This window comes from Oncorhynchus gorbuscha, linkage group LG24, assembly GCF_021184085.1.
Source record: "Oncorhynchus gorbuscha isolate QuinsamMale2020 ecotype Even-year linkage group LG24, OgorEven_v1.0, whole genome shotgun sequence".
NCBI lineage: Eukaryota > Metazoa > Chordata > Actinopteri > Salmoniformes > Salmonidae > Oncorhynchus > Oncorhynchus gorbuscha.
The window spans coordinates 11907330-11926365 of record NC_060196.1 but is presented as its reverse complement, the minus strand read 5'-3'; the positions used below and the strand labels follow the sequence as shown (position 1 = coordinate 11926365).

The window sequence follows — 19036 nt, the reverse complement described above, 5'->3', positions numbered from 1 at the left end:
CCAATTTGTATAATCAAATCAAATCAAATTTTATTTGTCACATACACATGGTTAGCAGATGTTAATGCGAGTGTAGCGAAATGCTTGTGCTTCTAGTTCCGACAATGCAGTGATAACCAACAAGTAATCTAACTAACAATTCCAAAACTACTGTTTTATATACAGTGTAAGGGGATAAATAATATGTACATAAGGATATATGAATGAGTGATGGTACAGGGCAGCATACAGTAGATGGTATCGAGTACAGTATATACATATGAGATGAGTATGTAGACAAAGTAAACAAAGTGGCATAGTTAAAGTGGCTAGTGATACATGTATTACATAAGGATGCAGTCGATGATATAGAGTACAGTATATATGTATGCATATGAGATGAATAATGTAGGGTAAGTAACATTATATAAGGTAGCATTGTTTAAAGTGGCTAGTGATATATTTACATCATTTCCCATCAATTCCCATTATTAAAGTGGCTGGAGTTGGGTCAGTGTCAATGACAGTGTGTTGGCAGCAGCCACTCAATGTTAGTGGTGGCTGTTTAACAGTCTGATGGCCTTGAGATAGAAGCTGTTTTTCAGTCTCTCGGTCCCAGCTTTGATGCACCTGTACTGACCTCGCCTTCTGGATGATAGTGGGGTGAACAGGCAGTGGCTCGGGTGGTTGATGTCCTTGATGATCTTTATGGCCTTCCTGTAACATCGGGTGGTGTAGGTGTCCTGGAGGGCAGGTAGTTTGCCCCCGGTGATGCGTTGTGCAGACCTCACTACCCTCTGGAGAGCCTTACGGTTGAGGGCGGAGCAGTTGCCGTACCAGGCGGTGATACAGCCCGCCAGGATGCTCTCGATTGTGCTGATTCATCAATAAGGTTAGGGTTCTTGCAGATATCAAGGAGTATGCGACCGTCACATGTGCTCCTTCTCCGGCCTCTAGGTCACCAGGCTGCTCATTATGGCGCACACCTGCCACCATCATTATGGGCACCTGCGCATCTTCTGACTCACTTAGACTCCATCACCTCCCTGATTACCTTCCCTATATATGTCACTCCCTTTGGTTCCTTACCCAGGTGTTTTTGTGTTTCTTGTTTTGTATTTAGTTGCGCGTTTATTTATTAAAACACTCACTCCCTGAACTTGCTTCCTGATTCTCAGCGCACTCGTTACATAAAAATGCCTCACCTAAGGGAAGCATCAGGGAGTGTTTTTTGTGTCAGGTGGAATGATGTTGGGTCCGGGTGCCGCTACGGGCTCCTCAGCCGGTTCGCCGGGCTCCTCAGCCGGTTCGCCGGGCTCCTCAGCCGGCTCGCCGGGCTGCCCTGCCTCCTCGCCGGGCTCCCCTGCTTCAGCCGGTCTGTCGGGTTCCCGCGACCCAGCCAGCGGCAGGTACCCGTGCATCAGCAGGGGTGACTGGTTCTCTCCTGATCACTGGGATTGTCCCTTGGCTTGGTGTTCTGCGGCTGGAGCCGAACGCGCTGGGGAGGGGGTACCGTCAGGTATGCTTTCTCTCCTGCGCTCTAGTTCGCCATGCTCCTGCGTCTCAGCTGGATTGACAGGTTTCCCGTGCCTCAGCAGAGGTGACCGGTCCGCTCCCGTTTATTTATTAAATCACTCACTCCCTGAACTTGCTTCCCGACTCTCAGTGCACTCGTTACAGTGACATTCAGAATGAGACTGATGAGGTAATGATTGATAAACGGCTGTTATTGATATATTGATATCTTTAGAGTTTAAGTCGGGAGATAGTAACTCGTTAAACAACTTTTCCCGTGGTGCCCCAAATTCCTAATGAGTTAATGGTTACATTAATTTAATTGAGTAACAATTAAACAGTTACTTGATTCAATAAATAAGTCATCACATTAATGATAGTTATGTCACGACAATTAAGAGAAGGCAAAGTGATCGCGTCAGCCGGAAATGATTACCAAACATTTGCAACATTTGATGTACAGTCACATTCACCATGGTTTTCTGAAGCTTGCTTTAGAGTTCGAAACTGCCGATGCCTCATCACGATTGTTTCAAATGATGGGGAATAACCAATGTCAATAAGCATCATCACTATCTTTCCTTTGCAGTAACTCAAACTGTCGTGATTACAAGCTGAGAAACCTTTCTGAGTTTATTTTACTCCTGGCTCAGAGTTTGTCTGGGCAGTGTCTTAACATCATCCTAAAACCTACTCTAAGATGTTTTCTGATGTTGTTGTCTTAAAACAGGTTAACAGAACTCCTAAGAACTTTTCTGAGATGGTTTGTGGATACGGCCCTGCTCTTGATCAATTTTGTCTTAAGTGTGGGACCATGCCTTTGAATGATCAAACAATTCAAGTGTCAAGTAATCAAATCAACTAACATGTTTACACAATACTCATAACATTTAACATTTACATTTAAGTCATTTAGCAGACGCTCTTATCCAGAGCGACTTACAAATTGGTGCATTCACCTTATGACATCCAGTGGAACAGTCACTTTACAATAGTGCATCTAAATCTTAAAGGGGGGTGAGAGGGATTACTTATCCTATCCTAGGTATTCCTTAAAGAGGTGGGGTTTCAGGTGTCTCCGGAAGGTGGTGATTGACTCCGCTGTCCTGGCGTCGTGAGGGAGTTTGTTCCACCATTGGGGGGCCAGAGCAGCGAACAGTTTTGACTGGGCTGAGTGGGAGCTGTACTTCCTCAGTGGTAGGGAGGCGAGCAGGCCAGAGGTGGATGAACGCAGTGCCCTTGTTTGGGTGTAGGGCCTGATCAGAGCCTGGAGGTACTGAGGTGCCGTTCCCCTCACAGCTCCGTAGGCAAGCACCATGGTCTTGTAGCGGATGCGAGCTTCAACTGGAAGCCAGTGGAGAGAGCGGAGTGACGTGAGAGAACTTGGGAAGGTTGAACACCAGACGGGCTGTGGCCTTCTGGATGAGTTGTAGGGGTTTAATGGCACAGGCAGGGAGCCCAGCCAACAGCGAGTTGCAGTAATCCAGACGGGAGATGACAAGTGCCTGGATTAGGACCTGCGCCGCTTCCTGTGTGAGGCAGGGTCGTACTCTGCGGATGTTGTAGAGCATGAACCTACAGGAACGGGCCACCGCCTTGATGTTAGTTGTGAACGACAGGGTGTTGTCCAGGATCACGCCAAGGTTCTTAGCGCTCTGGGAGGAGGACACAATGGAGTTGTCAACCGTGATGGCGAGATCATGGAACGGGCAGTCCTTCCCCGGGAGGAAGAGCAGCTCCGTCTTGCCGAGGTTCAGCTTGAGGTGGTGATCCGTCATCCACACTGATATGTCTGCCAGACATGCAGAGATGCGATTCGCCACCTGGTCATCAGAAGGGGGAAAGGAGAAGATTAATTGTGTGTCGTCTGCATAGCAATGATAGGAGAGACCATGTGAGGTTATGACAGAGCCAAGTGACTTGGTGTATAGCGAGAATAGGAGAGGGCCTAGAACAGAGCCCTGGGGGACACCAGTGGTGAGAGCGCGTGGTGAGGAGACAGATTCTCGCCACGCCACCTGGTAGGAGCGACCTGTCAGGTAGGACGCAATCCAAGCGTGGGCCGCGCCGGAGATGCCCAACTCTGAGAGGGTGGAGAGGAGGATCTGATGGTTCACAGTATCGAAGGCAGCCGATAGATCTAGAAGGATGAGAGCAGAGGAGAGAGAGTTAGCTTTAGCATAACAATCCCTCATTGCCCAATCAGAAGATGCCCCATAGCAGGGTGCTCATATCAGATTTCTTGATCCAACATCCTCTCACTCTGTATCTCTTACAGTCAGTAGACATGGAGAATGGAAAGCCTGATCTGCTGTTGGTCAAAGAGGAGACGATAGAGGACGGACCAGAGAGCATTAACCTGCTGAGTGGACTAAAGATGGGAGAGCAAGGTAAGGGAGACATGCAGTTTATTAGGTAAACCACTCCATTCACAAAAGGGTTTGCTCCTACAGACAGTGATTCACGTGACCGTGGCCTGCTATATAAAGCAGGTAGACAGGCACCGAGGCATTCAGTTACGGTTTGATTGAATGTTAGAATGGGAAAAATGAGTGGCTTAAGTGTGGTATGATTGTCAGGCCAGGTGCGCCGTGTGTTCCAGTATCTCAGAAACGGCCGGCCTCCTGGGCTTGTCATGCACAACATTGTCTAGGGTTTACTGAGAATGTGCGACAAAGAAAAAACATCCAATCAGTGGTAGTCCTGTGGGTGAAAAAAACGGATTGTCGAGAGAGAACGTCAAGAATTGTGCAAGCTAGAAGGCAAAAAATGCTGCAGCACAATAGTGCTGTGCAGAATGGCATCTCGGAACGCACAACTGTCGGTTCTTGTCATGGATAGGCTATTACAGCAGATTACCACACCAGGTTCCACTCATATCAGCTAAAAACAAGAAACGGCTCCAGTGGGCATGCGATCAACTACACTGGACAATTGAGGAGTGAAAAAACATTGGCTGGTCCGCCGAATCCCGGTTCCTGTTGTTTATTCGCCGTTAGTCAGCACCTCCACTCAAAATACGTTTTCTGGGTGTGCTGCAGCTCATGTTTTTTATTCTACATCATGTGTGAATTTGACCAGGTAATTGACTCAAACTCCATATGTAAACTTTTCTCTGCCATGTTTGTAAAGTCTATTTTCTAACCTCTTCCTTCAGGTGGTTGGCTGGAGGCTAACAGAGGAGACTGGCCGACCATCTTGGATTCCCAGACCCAGACTGGTGCAGCCAAGGGCCCAGGGGACGACATCACTGAGCAGGCCAGGACCAGAGGCGACATAGTGGAGGTCAGTGGATGGGACAGCGTCCTCAACTCTGGGCTGGTGAACAACCCTGTTAACCACAACCAGAAACAGACAGTTGAACACAAAACAACATCCAAACTTAATCTCCATGACAACAGACTGGCTGAGACCAGGGCGAGGCGTAGATTTGGAGGTGTCCGTAAGCGGCAGGAGAGAACAGACACAGACTCGGCTAGCGATGCTCCGTCTTGCTCCTATAGTTGTGATTCAGAGACACTGATGGCACCTCAGGTTAACCCCATAACAGGTGCTGCCTTCAGCCTGCCTTCTATAGGATCTATCAACTGGAACATGGACCCTGTGACAACACAGACACTCCCTGGCCGTCCTCCTCACACTCTCCTAATGTTAAACCAGACCTCAGACAATGCCAGTGCCTCAACACTAAATTGCTACACAAGCCCATTGACAAATTACAGTAGTAGAGATGGAATCTGTGGGAAACCCTTCAGTTTCCCCAAACAGGTGGAGATTCACACAGGGGAGAAACCGTTTGGCTGCCAACTGTGCCGGGCCAGTTTTTCACACTTGTTCAACCTGAAGAGGCACCAAAGGGTCCACACAGGGGAGAAACCCTTCAATTGCCCCCAGTGTGAGAAGAGGTTCTCCCACCAGCACCAGCTGAAGATGCACCTGAAGGTCCACACGGGAGAGAGGCCATTCGCCTGTACACACTGCGGGAAGAGGTTCTCAGAGAGGAGCTACCTCAGGATACACCAGAAGAAAATGCACACAGCCCATGTATAGAGTATAGTGACATGTAATGTAGTACTAGTTAGTTTGTAGTTAGTTCTGTTGGTTTAGGATGTAGTAGGAAACTGGATGAGGTGAACTGAGGAAAGAATGATGAGGTGGCAGAGTAGATGATATGGGGATGGTTGGTGTGATGGTGTCTGTAAAAATTATTCACTAATGAAAAGTGACAACCTTGTTCTGTTTGATGCTAGTGTTTTATAATGAGATGATAGTGCCTTAATTCAGGTTTATTTGACATGAAGCAATGTGTAAATCTGTACATATTTAGTTATTTTTGTGTTTTTAATATTTAGTTTATCAACTCTTTTGTTTTTGATAACATCATGTTTTTTATTGCAAATGTCAAGCACTTTTGAGCCAAGGATTTGCAGATCGACTGACAGGTTAACACTTTTAGGCTTAGCCAGCTTTTGTTTGAAAAAATGCATCTGGAAACAGTACAATCCTTTTGGTTTCACCTGGTTGCCAATTCCAGATCCTTTGAGAACATCATTTGAGTCGTCGCTTGAAGCGTGAGAGGAATGGGAGACAGAGGAATCCAGCAGTGTTGAAGCAGAGGGTTTCGTAAAGAGGGCGACAGGCTACAATTCTGAACTGTGTGTGGTGCGCTTTCTGGCGTCCAGAGCTGCTGAAGCATCAGCCAAGTGGGTGTTACAGAGTGGATGAGGAGAAAGGCTTACCTTTTACGAGATCATCAGCAGACACCATTCTCTGACCAGCTCTCTCTGATCAAGCCATGAACTGACCCTCTCCATCTTCGGAGGATGCCATGATGATGCCATCATGATATATTGCGTGGTTGTTTTTTTGCTCTTGAAGCGCTTTGAGATTCTATGAAAAGTGCTATAGAAATGTAATACATTATTATTAATGCTGAACCTTTTCCAAAGTATTCTAAAATGAATTGCGTCAAAGCGATGTGTACCAGATTTACGGAAAAGTAAATATAGTGAAGTTATTCTACCCATCACATGTATTGTTTTGTGCAATAAAAGTAATGTACTTCACGTTATGAGTGTATGACCATTTTGTTGAAATTAAATACAAAATTGACTGTATGATTGACTTGGTTATTTTTTTTTATCATTGCAGAGACCGAGTTTCCCTTATGTCAGTCGAATCAACACATTTGGACATTTAACTTTTTATTTTATTTTTTTTAAACTCCAATGGCTCCATATTGTTAGGTGCTTGAATCACAGTGTTAAAGATGGGCTTAATTGTGGTTAACATTTTATAATATCATGTCATGTTTGTGTGTACAGCAAAGAGTTTCTGAAATAAACCTTTATTTGCTCTTCTGTTCAATTTGTGTTTACAGTCTGCAGTCCATGAGGACCTGCTGATATCCAGTGTTGGTGGCGAGAGAGATTGGACCTCTGAAGCGGCTGGTCACAAACCCTGGCCCCAGATCAGAACTCTGGACCAGGAGCCGTCGCTCTTCCTTCCCGAGTCAGAACCAGGACCGAACCATGAGGGGCAGACACTCCACCCCCACTACACAGGGCACAACCAGTGGACAGGGGGACTGAACAACCTCAGTCCTGGTGGTCAGTCCAGTCTGCAGCCCAGACCCTTTTCTTCACGGTCTCAGTGCAGAGATGAAGCAGGGCCTGAGGCTGATAGACCCTCCTGTTCCTATGATACAAACACCATGATGAACAGAGCAGGTCACCCTGGGCTTCAGCCTTCACACAGAGTGGTGGGAGACCCCCCTGGTGTGAGTCTAACAGGAAGTCTGTCTTCTCCTTCAGGATCTTGTTTAATGCCTGGTGACTGGGTTCATAGAAAGCCTGGGTCTAGCCTTCCTCAGTTACCTCAGGTTTACCCCACCAATACAGACAGGGTCAGGATGGGCGTTCACCATGAGAGGTACCTAGACTATAACACAGCACACAATCCCAACAACACCCAAACAATGTCTAGAGGTCAAGGAGGAAGCTCAAAGACTAACCACCTGAGGGTGACTCCTGCTTCTACCTCCTCTGGTGTCATTGGGTCACAACGTGGGAGGCCGAGCGTTAGGACAGACGCTGACAAGCCGTACGCTTGCCCCACGTGTGGGAGGCGCTTTGCTAAGGTGAAATATGTCAAGCAGCACCAGACCGTTCACACCAAGGAGAGGCCCTTCAAGTGCAAACTATGTTACAAGAGCTTCTCCCGCCTGAGCAACCTTATCAGACATAGGAGTGTTCACAACGAGGAGAAATCGTAGCAGTGTGGCTTGAGACATACACAGAGAATATCTGGGAAATATTCTTTAGCTGAAATATTAAAGTAGGGCCAGGCTGTATATCATATTTTACTACATACCGGTATTGATGCATGGACTGGTTTGGGTTTTTACTTTGTATAATGGTGTTTCAATGTTTGGTTTGATAAACGTGTTAAGCCACTGTTGAGTGCAATGTCCGTTTATAGTTTATTCCGTTTGCTTCTTGAGTTGTCTCCCACACACCAAGCTCTGCACTCGGTGACACTCAAGGAGAGCATTTTTTGCTGCTACCACGAATCACAACCACTTGAGGTGACAGTCTGCGTGGTCAATGCTGCAGCTGCGATGCATTCTATAATTGCACCTTACTGACTGCTGTCGTATCTGGGATCTACATCTGTTTATATTAGTTACTATGCTGTTACTAAGCAGTTATGTATTACGGCAGTGTTACTTTACTACACCTAATAGGAAATGCACAATGCGCACTAGGGTGCCGGGAACTGTAGAGCACGAGGGGTTTTGACTAAACGAAAACTAACTATACTCCCGTCTCCTGCCTGGTAATTTCTCCACAACACAAATATTACAACTGCAAACAGTTATTGTGTCTTTTATTAGCAAGCTGTGGCTAAAATAAATCGTTTTAGCTAATGCTAATCGCTAGCGAAATGTACCTAGTCAGGGCTAACGTAGCTATCTCGCTATACACCAGCCTGATACCTGGTGTATGCCTAGGTCAGCATGCTTGTGCAACGGTATATCCTAAATCAGAGTAATAGGCAAAGCATAAATATTTTTATCTACATCCAAGCTACAGTAAGAGAAAACGTTTAATGTAACATTAATTAGAGTTCAATGGGAAACACTGGTTCCTACCCTGTCACAATAACCACTCCCTGGCTTTTTCTTTCGTTATGTCAACCACTGCATTCAGAGTGACCACTATATTCCATCTTTTGGTTGAAGTTTCATAAAACAGTATAAAACTATCAGAATGGACAAAGCCCATTTAAAACACCCCAAAGCACCCCCATAATAGGTGATCAAATGTTAATGACAAATCATGTCCTTTTTATACGTTGACTTCTTATTTGCTTGTTTATCATTTAGAATTAAACATTTCCTTCGAACAAATAGGTTCTTGTTCTTGCCACCGATAGGATCTTGCCAGCCATTCTTTTAAAGGTAATTTACTGCTCTGAGCTTGAAAGGGCTTTCACTAGATTCCACAGCCACAAAGTCAAAATTGGCTATTATAAAAATGCCTGAAAACTTGCTTTTTAGTTTTAATTTAAGGTTAGGCATAATGTTAGCGTTGTGGTTAGGTTTAAAATGAAATGTTAAGAAAAATAGGCAGCTTTTAACCATAATTATGACTGAAGCTGTGTACGCTATTGAAGACCCCTTGAAATATACTAATCGTGAATAGGTTTGATGTGTAACGTAATAAGCATTACCGTATGTCAATGAACAGCGCGCATACATTTGTTTATTTTGCCACACCCTTTGAGCTATGACGCCAACCAATAAGATCATTTCTCTTCAGTGCAACGAAAGTAAACAGTGACCAAGAACACAATACATTGTTTTTAATTGATATACGTTTATTAACGACATGGAACTCAAAATTTGACTAATTTAACTGCCCCACAACACATAACTTACCCCATGTAGTCGTTCATTTGCGTTGGAGACAGGACTTGGTTGATAGGCGTTATCTAGGTAAGGCTAGCTACTTTACCTGCTAACAATGGCTAACTGTATGGTTTTTCACACTCAAATAGCCTCCATTATGGAGGTTCTAGCGAATGCAGCCGTGGGAGATATCTGTAAACTCGTAGACGACGACTATGCAGTGTTTCGTTTGGAAATAACTCAAAGCCAGAAAGAAAACAGGGCATTGCGGAGGAAACTACAGCTACAGGAACTGAAGATGGCACGGGAGCGCGCAGAGAGGACAACGAGAGAGCGCATCCTCGCCAGTCGTCCTAGTAGTGTCAAGATCCTCGACCGATACAGAGGAATGGCAAGAGGTACATTTAGCAGAAGACTGCGGGGCCTGTCGCCCGGTTCCCTTCAGCACTTACGTTCCGATGTGTTACCCAGAACTGGGTCTCGGTCAGTTTTGGGATAGAATGCAATACTTCACCTGATTACTAAGCGATTTTGCACAATTGTTTTGTATTTTACCAGTAGGCAGATCAATTAAGAACAAATTACTCTTGCACAAAGACAAACACTATTCTAACCAGATTCTTGATTTACTGAATTTCATATTACTTTATACAATTAAAGAATGTGATGCATGGAATAATGCATTGATCGATAAATATAATATCAAGAAGTTATGACAAGTGTTACCTTACATCCTTGCCAATTGTAGACGGCCAATAGTGTACAATATACTGTTGAGCATTTGTAGTACATAACTTAACCACCCCTTTTCCCCCCAATTACTCTCTTACATGAAGGACAACTCACTGGAGGCCACAGGAGCTTTGTGAAGCCAGCGGGACACAATGCGTGGAGAGATGACCAACCTATAGCTATAGGTGAGGGGAGTGGAACCTCAACCCAGCATGTTATCGTGATAGAGGTTAGTGTCATAGTGTGACAAAACATTTAACTACAGCAAATGTGGCGTGTTTGTTTAAAAAAAACTCCCCTCAGCTATTCACTTGCTTACATGTACATCCTTATTTTTTCTGCCATAGGGGAGCTTGTGAGACTTCCCTATGACATTGTTATACAATTCAACTCGTGTACCGATAATAACCTCCTCTCTTCTTGTGTCAGCCTGCATATGCAGAGGCTGCAGGTCCTGGGGTCAAGCAGGAGAGGTCTGAAGGAGAGGAGGCCCCACAGCACAGCAGAGATATCCAGACTGGAGCAGCGGCTGGAGCAGCGCCCCCTGTAGTTAGGAAAGACCTCGCCGCCACACCCCAGGCCAGTACCAGACACAGCATCACAGAGGTCAGTCCAACGCCATCCCCGAGACAGACCCAGAGACTAACTTTAACACACAGGCTCTTACACACAGGATCTGACCACACTTCAGACCCAGTTAGGGTCAGACATCCTGGGACAGCCCTTTTCTGCCATACCGAATAAAACTCAACTTTGAGAAATTATCACTAGACCATATTTTTCTCCATTAGGGGAGGACAAAGGTTTTGGACCATTGTTGAATCTTTTAACCATACCACGTGGTTAAACTCTTAGACTATCGATACTGACAGAATAAGAACAAGTCTTTGATATTAATTACTAGTCTGCAGCTAGGAATTCGGTATAATTGAACTTGAAGAATGGCAACCGCCGAAACATTCATTCTATAACGAAATGAATGAATGTCACTCTGAACTATCCACTATAACCACGACAGAGAGAGAGAGAGAGAGGACAATTCTACAAAAGAAACAAACTTTTCACCAGCGATCAAGACGACACACTAAGCGTAAATATATATATTGATTGCAATTGTTCCCGAATGAGTGAGTGTTCATGTGCAAAGGATTAGCATTTCAATTGTTATAATTATCACTCTGTAGTGACTTCTTAGTCGACCCCCACTTTCCCTTTTGTCTAACAAGCCGCCATGCCAGTTTAGCCCACTAGGGCACATTCTCCTATCATTTCTTGTAACCATATTTACTGTTTGTTTATGCATTTCTGTGAATTAGTTAGTTAGTAATAAATAAATGATTTAAGACAATTGATGTATGGATGACTCATAGTGACGACTGGGTTCGTGCAGGTAACCAACAATTTATTCATTAATTCGAAGACTAATTGATCAGATAAAATATCTGAAAAGTTATTTTAGGAAATTATAACTTTGTAATCTGAATATTTTTCCTTGGTGCCCCGACTTCCTAGTTAATTACATTTCCATGATTAATCAGTTGATCGCTTAATACTAATGACAGAGAATCTTTGATGAAAACTATATCTTCAGTTTAATGATAGTAAAAACACAACAGTACCTTCCGATTCACACAGCCCTGTCGTCTTCATTTAGGTATTGAACTACATTTTTCATTGTTGTCAGCAGAAAACTACGATTTCAGTGTTGAATATTCATGGTTAAAATGTTGCATCCAGGTATTGTGTGATATACACTGAGTATATAAAACATTAGGAACACCTTTGCACCCCCTTTTGCCCTCAGAGCAGCCTCAATTTGTCTGGACATGGACTCTACAAGGTGTCGAAAGCATTCCACAGGGATGCTGGCCCATGTTGACTCCAATGCTTCCCACAGTTGTGTCAAGTTGGTCGGATGTCCTTTTGGTGGTGGACCATTCTTGATACACATGGAAAACTGTTGAGCATGAAAACCCGAGCAGCATTGCAGTTCTTGACACACTTAAACAGGTGCGCCTGGCACCTATTGTCATACACCGTTCAAAGGCACTTAAGTATTTTGTCTTGCCTATTCACACTCTGAATGGCACACACACTATCCATGTCTCAGTTGTCTCAGAGCATAACATTCCTTCTTTAACCTGTCTCCTCTCCATCATCTACACTGATTGAAAGGGATTGAAACAAGTGACGTCAATAAGAGATCAGACTGGCCAGGTGAACGCTATGATTGACGGCACGTTAAATACACTTCAGTCAGTATTGATGAAGTGGAGGAGGCAAGTTAAAGACTTTCATAAACTCTTTAGTGTCCATCACATGTGATCTCACCCTATTCTGCATACAGCTGACAGCGCTTCATAACCTGTTCAACCTCTCTTTCGTGTCGTCTGAGATTCCCAAAGATTGGAAAGCAGCTGCGGTCATCCCCCTCTTCAAAGGGGGGGACACTCTTGACCCAAACTGCTACAAACCTATATCTATCCTACCATGCCTTTCTAAGGTCTTCGAAAGCCAAGTCAACAAACAGATTACCGACCATTTCGAATCTCACCATACCTTCTCCGCTATGCAATCTGGTTTCAGAGCTGGTCATGGGTGCACCTCAGCCACGCTCAAGGTCCTAAACGATATCTTAACCGCCATCGATATGAAACATTACTGTGCAGCCGTATTCATTGATCTGGCCAAGGCTTTCGACTCTGTCAATCACCACATCCTCATCGGCAGACTCGACAGCCTTGGTTTCTCAAATGATTGCCCCGCCTGGTTCACCAACTACTTCTCTGATAGAGTTCAGTGTGTCAAATCGGAGGGTCTGCTGTCCGGACCTCTGGCAGTCTCTATGGGGGTGCCACAGGGTTCAATTCTTGGACCGACTCTCTTCACTGTATACATCAATGAGGTCGCTCTTGCTGCTGGTGAGTCTCTGATCCACCTCTACGCAGACGACACCATTCTGTATACTTCTGGCCCTTCTTTGGACACTGTGTTAACAACCCTCCAGGCAAGCTTCAATGCCATACAACTCTCCTTCCGTGGCCTCCAATTGCTCTTAAATACAAGTAAAACTAAATGCATGCTCTTCAACCGATCGCTACCTGCACCTACCCGCCTGTCCAACATCACTACTCTGGACGGCTCTGACTTAGAATACATGGACAACTACAAATACTTAGGTGTTTGGTTAGACTGTAAACTCTCCTTCCAGACCCATATCAAACATCTCCAATCCAAAGTTAAATCTAGAATTGGCTTCCTATTTCACAACAAAGCATCCTTCACTCATGCTGCCAAACATACCCTTGTAAAACTGACCATCCTACCAATCCTCGACTTTGGCGATGTCATTTACAAAATAGCCTCCAATACCCTACTCAACAAATTGGATGCAGTCCATCACAGTGCAATCTGTTGTCACCAAAGCCCCATATACTACCCACCATTGCGACCTGTACGCTCTTGTTGGCTGGCCCTCGCTTCATACTCGTCGCCAAACCCACTGGCTCCATGTCATCTACAAGACCCTGCTAGGTAAAGTGCCCCCTTATCTCAGCTCGCTGGTCACCATAGCATCTCCCACCTGTAGCACACGCTCCAGCAGGTATATCTCTCTAGTCACCCCAAAACCAATTCTTTCATTGGCCGCCTCTCCTTCCAGTTCTCTGCTGCCAATGACTGGAACGAACTACAAAAATCTCTGAAACTGGAAACACTTACAGTGCCTTGCGAAAGTATTCGGCCCCCTTGAACTTTGCGACCTTTTGCCACATTTCAGGCTTCAAACATAAAGATATAAAACTGTATTTTTTTGTGAAGAATCAACAACAAGTGGGACACAATCATGAAGTGGAACGACATTTATTGGAAAAAATCAAAAACTGAAAAATTGGGCGTGCAAAATTATTCAGCCCCCTTAAGTTAATACTTTGTAGCGCCACCTTTTGCTGCGATTACAGCTGTAAGTCGCTTGGGTTATGTCTATCAGTTTTGCACATCGAGAGACTGAAATTTTTTCCCATTCCTCCTTGCAAAACAGCTTGAGCTCAGTGGAGGTTGGATGGAGAACATTTGTGAACAGCAGTTTTCAGTTCTTTCCACAGATTCTCGATTGGATTCAGGTCTGGAATTTGACTTGGCCATTCTAACACCTGAATATGTTTATTTTTGAACCATTCAATTGTAGATTTTGCTTTATGTTTTGGATCATTGTCTTGTTGGAAGACAAATCTCCGTCCCAGTCTCAGGTCTTTTGCAGACTCCATCAGGTTTTCTTCCAGAATGGTCCTGTATTTGGCTCCATCCATCTTCCCATCAATTTTAACCATCTTCCCTGTCCCTGCTGAAGAAAAGCAGGCCCAAACCATGATGCTGCCACCACCATGTTTGACAGTGGGGATGGTTGGTTCAGGGTGATGAGCTGTGTTGCTTTTACACCAAACATAACGTTTTGCATTATTGCCAAAAAGTTCGATTTTGGTTTCATCTGACCAGAGCACCTTCTTCCACATGTTTGGTGTGTCTCCCAGGTGGCTTGTGGCAAACTTTAAACAACACTTTTTATGGATATCTTTAAGAAATGGCTTTCTTCTTGCCACTCTTCCATAAAGGCCAGATTTGTGCAATATATTACTGATTGTTGTCCTATGGACAGAGTCTCCCACCTCAGCTGTAGATCTCTGCAGTTCATCCAGAGTGATCATGGGCCTCTTGGCTGCATCTCTGATCAGTCTTCTCCTTGTATGAGCTGAAAGTTTAGAGGGACGGCCAGGTCTTGGTAGATTTGCAGTGGTCTGATACTCCTTCCATTTCAATATTATCGCTTGCACAGTGCTCCTTGGGATGTTTAAAGCTTGGGAAATCTTTTTGTATCCAAATCCGGCTTTAAACTTCTTCACAACAGTATCTCGGACCTGCCTGGTGTGTTCCTTGGTCTTCATGATGCTCTCTGCGCTTTTAACGGACCTCTGAGACTATCACAGTGCAGGTGCATTTATACGGAGACTTGATTACACACAGGTGGATTGTATTTATCATCATTAGTCATTTAGGTCAACATTGGATCATTCAGAGATCCTCACTGAACTTCTGGAGAGAGTTTGCTGCACTGAAAGTAAAGGGGCTGAATAATTTTGCACGCCCAATTTTTCAGTTTTTGATTTGTTAAAAAAGTTTGAAAAATCCAATAAATGTCGTTCCTCTTCATGATTGTGTCCCACTTGTTGTTGATTCTTCACAAAAAAATACAGTTTTATATCTTTATGTTTGAAGCCTGAAATGTGGCAAAAGTTCGCAAAGTTCAAGGGGGCCGAATACTTTCGCAAGGCACTGTATCTCCCTCACTAGCTTTAAGCACCAACTGTCAGAGCAGCTCACAGATTACTGCACCTGTACATAGCCCACCTATAATTTAGCCCAAACAACTACCTCTTTCCCAACTGTATTTTATTTATTTTGCTCCTTTGCACCCCATTATTTTTATTTCTACTTTGAACATTCTTCCATTGCAAAACTACCATTCCAGTGTTTTACTTGCTATATTGTATTTACTTTGCCACCATGGCCTTTTTTGCCTTTACCTCCCTTCTCACCTCATTTGCTCACATCGTATATAGACTTGTTTATACTGTATTATTGACTGTATGTTTGTTTGACTCCATGTGTAACTCTGTGTCGTTGTATCTGTCGAACTGTTTTGCTTTATCTTGGCCAGGTCGCAATTGTAAATGAGAACTTGTTCTTAACTTGCCTACCTGGTTAAATAAAGGTGAAATAAAAAAATAACCAATATACACTTACTAAATGTACCTACACACTAACAAACACCTACTACACACATCAGAATAGTTTAGTCAGGTTTGTCTGACTTTTGGCTTATCATAGCTGACTTATTTTAACCCACATTTATGTCCACCATGATGGGTTTCAAAACAATGAAGTCATTCTGTAACTACAGTGTAGGACTCAAATGTAGTGGGGATGGGTAAACACTCCATGTTGAAAGTGTTTCCATTATCTGTGTGTACGTACGTACCTGAGGGAGTGTATGTCTGTGTAATCTGTATCACCTGTCTCTTCCAGGAGGAGGAGGGTCCAGAGATGCTGCTGGTGAAGGACGAGGGGTGTGAGGAGGGTCTGGGGAACCCTGAGGGGACCATGGTCATGGAGGGCAACCAGACTACACCGCCTCCTGAACCCACAGAGGAACCAGCTGAGCAGCACAGGACCACACACAGTCTCACTGAGGTGAGCCCACTGAACTACTGTCTGATGGTATGAGGTCAGGGGTTCCTGTATCAGCATTCCTACTCTGAGACTCTTTGTGGATACGGGCCCAGGTCTTCATTAATTATTCTTAAATGTGGGACCATGCCTTTGAATTATCAAACCATTAAAGAGTGTCAAGTAATCAAATAAATTAACACGTTTGCATAGTACTCATATCAATCCCTCATTGCCCAATCAGAAGATGCTCCATAGCATGGTCCTCATATCAGATTTCTTGATCCAACATCCTCTCACCCTGTATCTCTTACAGTCAGTAGACATGGAGGATGGGAAGCCTGATCTGCTGCTGGTCAAAGAGGAGACCATAGAAGATGAACCAGAGAGCATTGACCTGCTGAGTGGACTAAAGATGGGGGAGCAAGGTAAGAGAGAAATACATGCAGTAATAGATCTTCAATGGGAATAGTGATGCACCTGGCTATTATTTTATATTTTTCTTCATTTATAAAATTAAATCAATACAACTTATGTTTATATACAAAAACACACAGGTGGTTGGGTGGACGCTAAAAGTGGAGACTGGGCGGCCATCTTGGATTCCCAGACCAGTGCAGCCAAGAGCTCAGGGGACAACATCAATGAGCAGGGCAGGACCAGAGGTGACATAGTGGAATCCAGTGGATGGTACAGCGTCCTCAACTCTGGGCTGGGGAACAACACTGTTAACCACAACCAGAAACAGACAGTCGAACACAAAACAACAACCAAACTTAGTCTCCATGACAACAGACTGGCTGAGACCAGGACGAGGCGTAGATTTTGTCAGTGGGGACGGGGAGGTATTGGTATGCGGCAGGACAGAACAGACACAGACTCGGCTAGCGATGCTCCGTCCTGCTCCTATAGTTGTGATTCAGAGAGACTGATGGTGCCTCAGCTTAACCCCCTAACAGTTGCTGCCTTCAGCCTGCCTTCTATAGGATCCATCAACTGGAACATGGACTCTGCGACAACACAAACACTCCCTGGCCTTCGTCCTCCTCACACTCCCCTAATGTTAAACCAGACCTCAGACAATGCCAGTGCCTCAACACTAAATGGCTACACAAGACCATTGACAAATGACAGTAGTGGTAACGGTGTCAGTAGATCCAGTGGCAAAGAGAAGCGCTTTCCGTGTCCATTCTGTGGGATAGCCTTCAGTTTCCCAAAACAGGTGGAGATCCACCAGAGGATGCACACAAAACCGTTTGGCTGCCACCTGTGCAGGGCCAGTTTCTCTGACTCGTCCAACCTGAAGAGACACCAGAGAGTCCACACAGGGGAGAAACCGTACAGCTGCCCCCAGTGTGAGAAGAGATTCTCCCACCGACACCATCTGAAGAATCACCTGAAGGTCCACATGGGAGAGAGGCCGTAGGCACTGCTGTAAGAGGTTCTCAGAGAGAAGCTACCTCAGGATACACCAGCAGAAAATGCACACCACCCATGTATAGAGTATAGTGACATGTAATGTAGTACTAGTTTGTTTGTATTTAATTCTGATGATTTTGGATGTATTAGGGAACTGGATGAAGTGAACTGAGGAAATAATGAGTGATGAGGCAGAGTAGTGAAGATGAACCTTTTACAGAGTATTCTAAAATGTATTTTATCAAAGCGAGGGTACCAGATGTACAGAAAAGATATCTTGATAACAGTGAGGAGTTATTCTACTTGTCATAGATCGTTTTTTCAAGTAGGGAGGGGGTAGAGTAAGTTTAACCATGTTTTACATTCAGCATCACTCTGTCAAGGCAAATATAGTATTCTTTCTAACACATTTCTACATATACACTGAAGAAAAATATAAATGCAACATGTAAAAGTGTTGTTCCCATGTTTCATGAGTTGAAATAAAACATGTTTCAGGGGACGCATGACTCGACTATCTCCTCTCCCGAGCCCGTTGGGGAGTTGCAGCGATGAGACAAGATCGTAATTGAAATTGAGAGATAAAGGGGGTAAAAATAAATAAAAATACACATGTGCAACTTGTGCTGGGGGCGATAAAAGGCCACTCTGAAATGTGCAGTTTTGTCACACAACACAATGCCACAGATGTCTCAATTTTTTTAGGGAGCGTGTAATTGGCATGCTGACTGCAGGAATGTCTACCAGAGCTGTTGCCATTGAATGTTAATTTCTCTACCGTAAGCTGCCTCTGTTGTTTTTGTGAATTTGGCAGTGTCCAACCGGCCTCGCAACCGCAGACCACGTGTACAGCGTCCTGTGGGCAAGCGGTTTCTAACGTCAATGTTGTGAACAGAGTGCCCCATGGTGGCGGTGGGGTTATGGTATGAGCAGGCATAAGCTACGGACAACAACACAATTGCATTTTATTGATGGCAATTTGAATACAAAGAGATACCGTGAAGGTATCCGTGACGAAACATCTGTATTTCCTGTTATGTGAAATCCATAGATTAGGGCCTAATGAATTTTTCAATTGACTGATTTCCTTATATGAACTGTAACTTTATGAAATTGCTGCATGTTGCATTTATATTTTTGTTCAATATATTTCAGGACGTGTGTCCCTGGAAATAATCTGAATTTATTTAAACATGACATTTTTGAAAACATATCTTGTCGAAAAAGAAGTGGTCTCTTGGCACAACTTACAGTGTC

The 19036-nt window shown here is 44.3% G+C and overlaps 1 protein-coding gene across 4 annotated transcripts in view; it reads left to right on the top strand.

The window, feature by feature from the left end:
* The window catches only part of LOC124012423 (zinc finger and BTB domain-containing protein 41-like), a 78742-nt gene that overhangs the window by 7532 nt on the left and 52174 nt on the right, over positions 1-19036 (top strand). Inside the window, exons 1-6 of one of the 4 annotated variants that reach the window (XM_046326018.1) lie at positions 9282-9804; positions 10243-10367; positions 10568-10744; positions 16220-16384; positions 16677-16788; positions 16918-18258. In XM_046326018.1, the coding sequence (XP_046181974.1) occupies positions 9522-9804; positions 10243-10367; positions 10568-10744; positions 16220-16384; positions 16677-16788; positions 16918-17786 (1731 nt within the window). In that variant the 5' untranslated portion in view covers positions 9282-9521 and the 3' untranslated portion in view covers positions 17787-18258. Of the gene's footprint in view, positions 1-3772; positions 3885-4651; positions 4780-6874; positions 7950-9273; positions 9805-10242; positions 10368-10567; positions 10745-16219; positions 16385-16676; positions 16789-16917; positions 18259-19036 lie in introns of those variants that run through there. The other 3 variants (XM_046326014.1, XM_046326015.1, XM_046326016.1) reach the window with 3 other exon arrangements.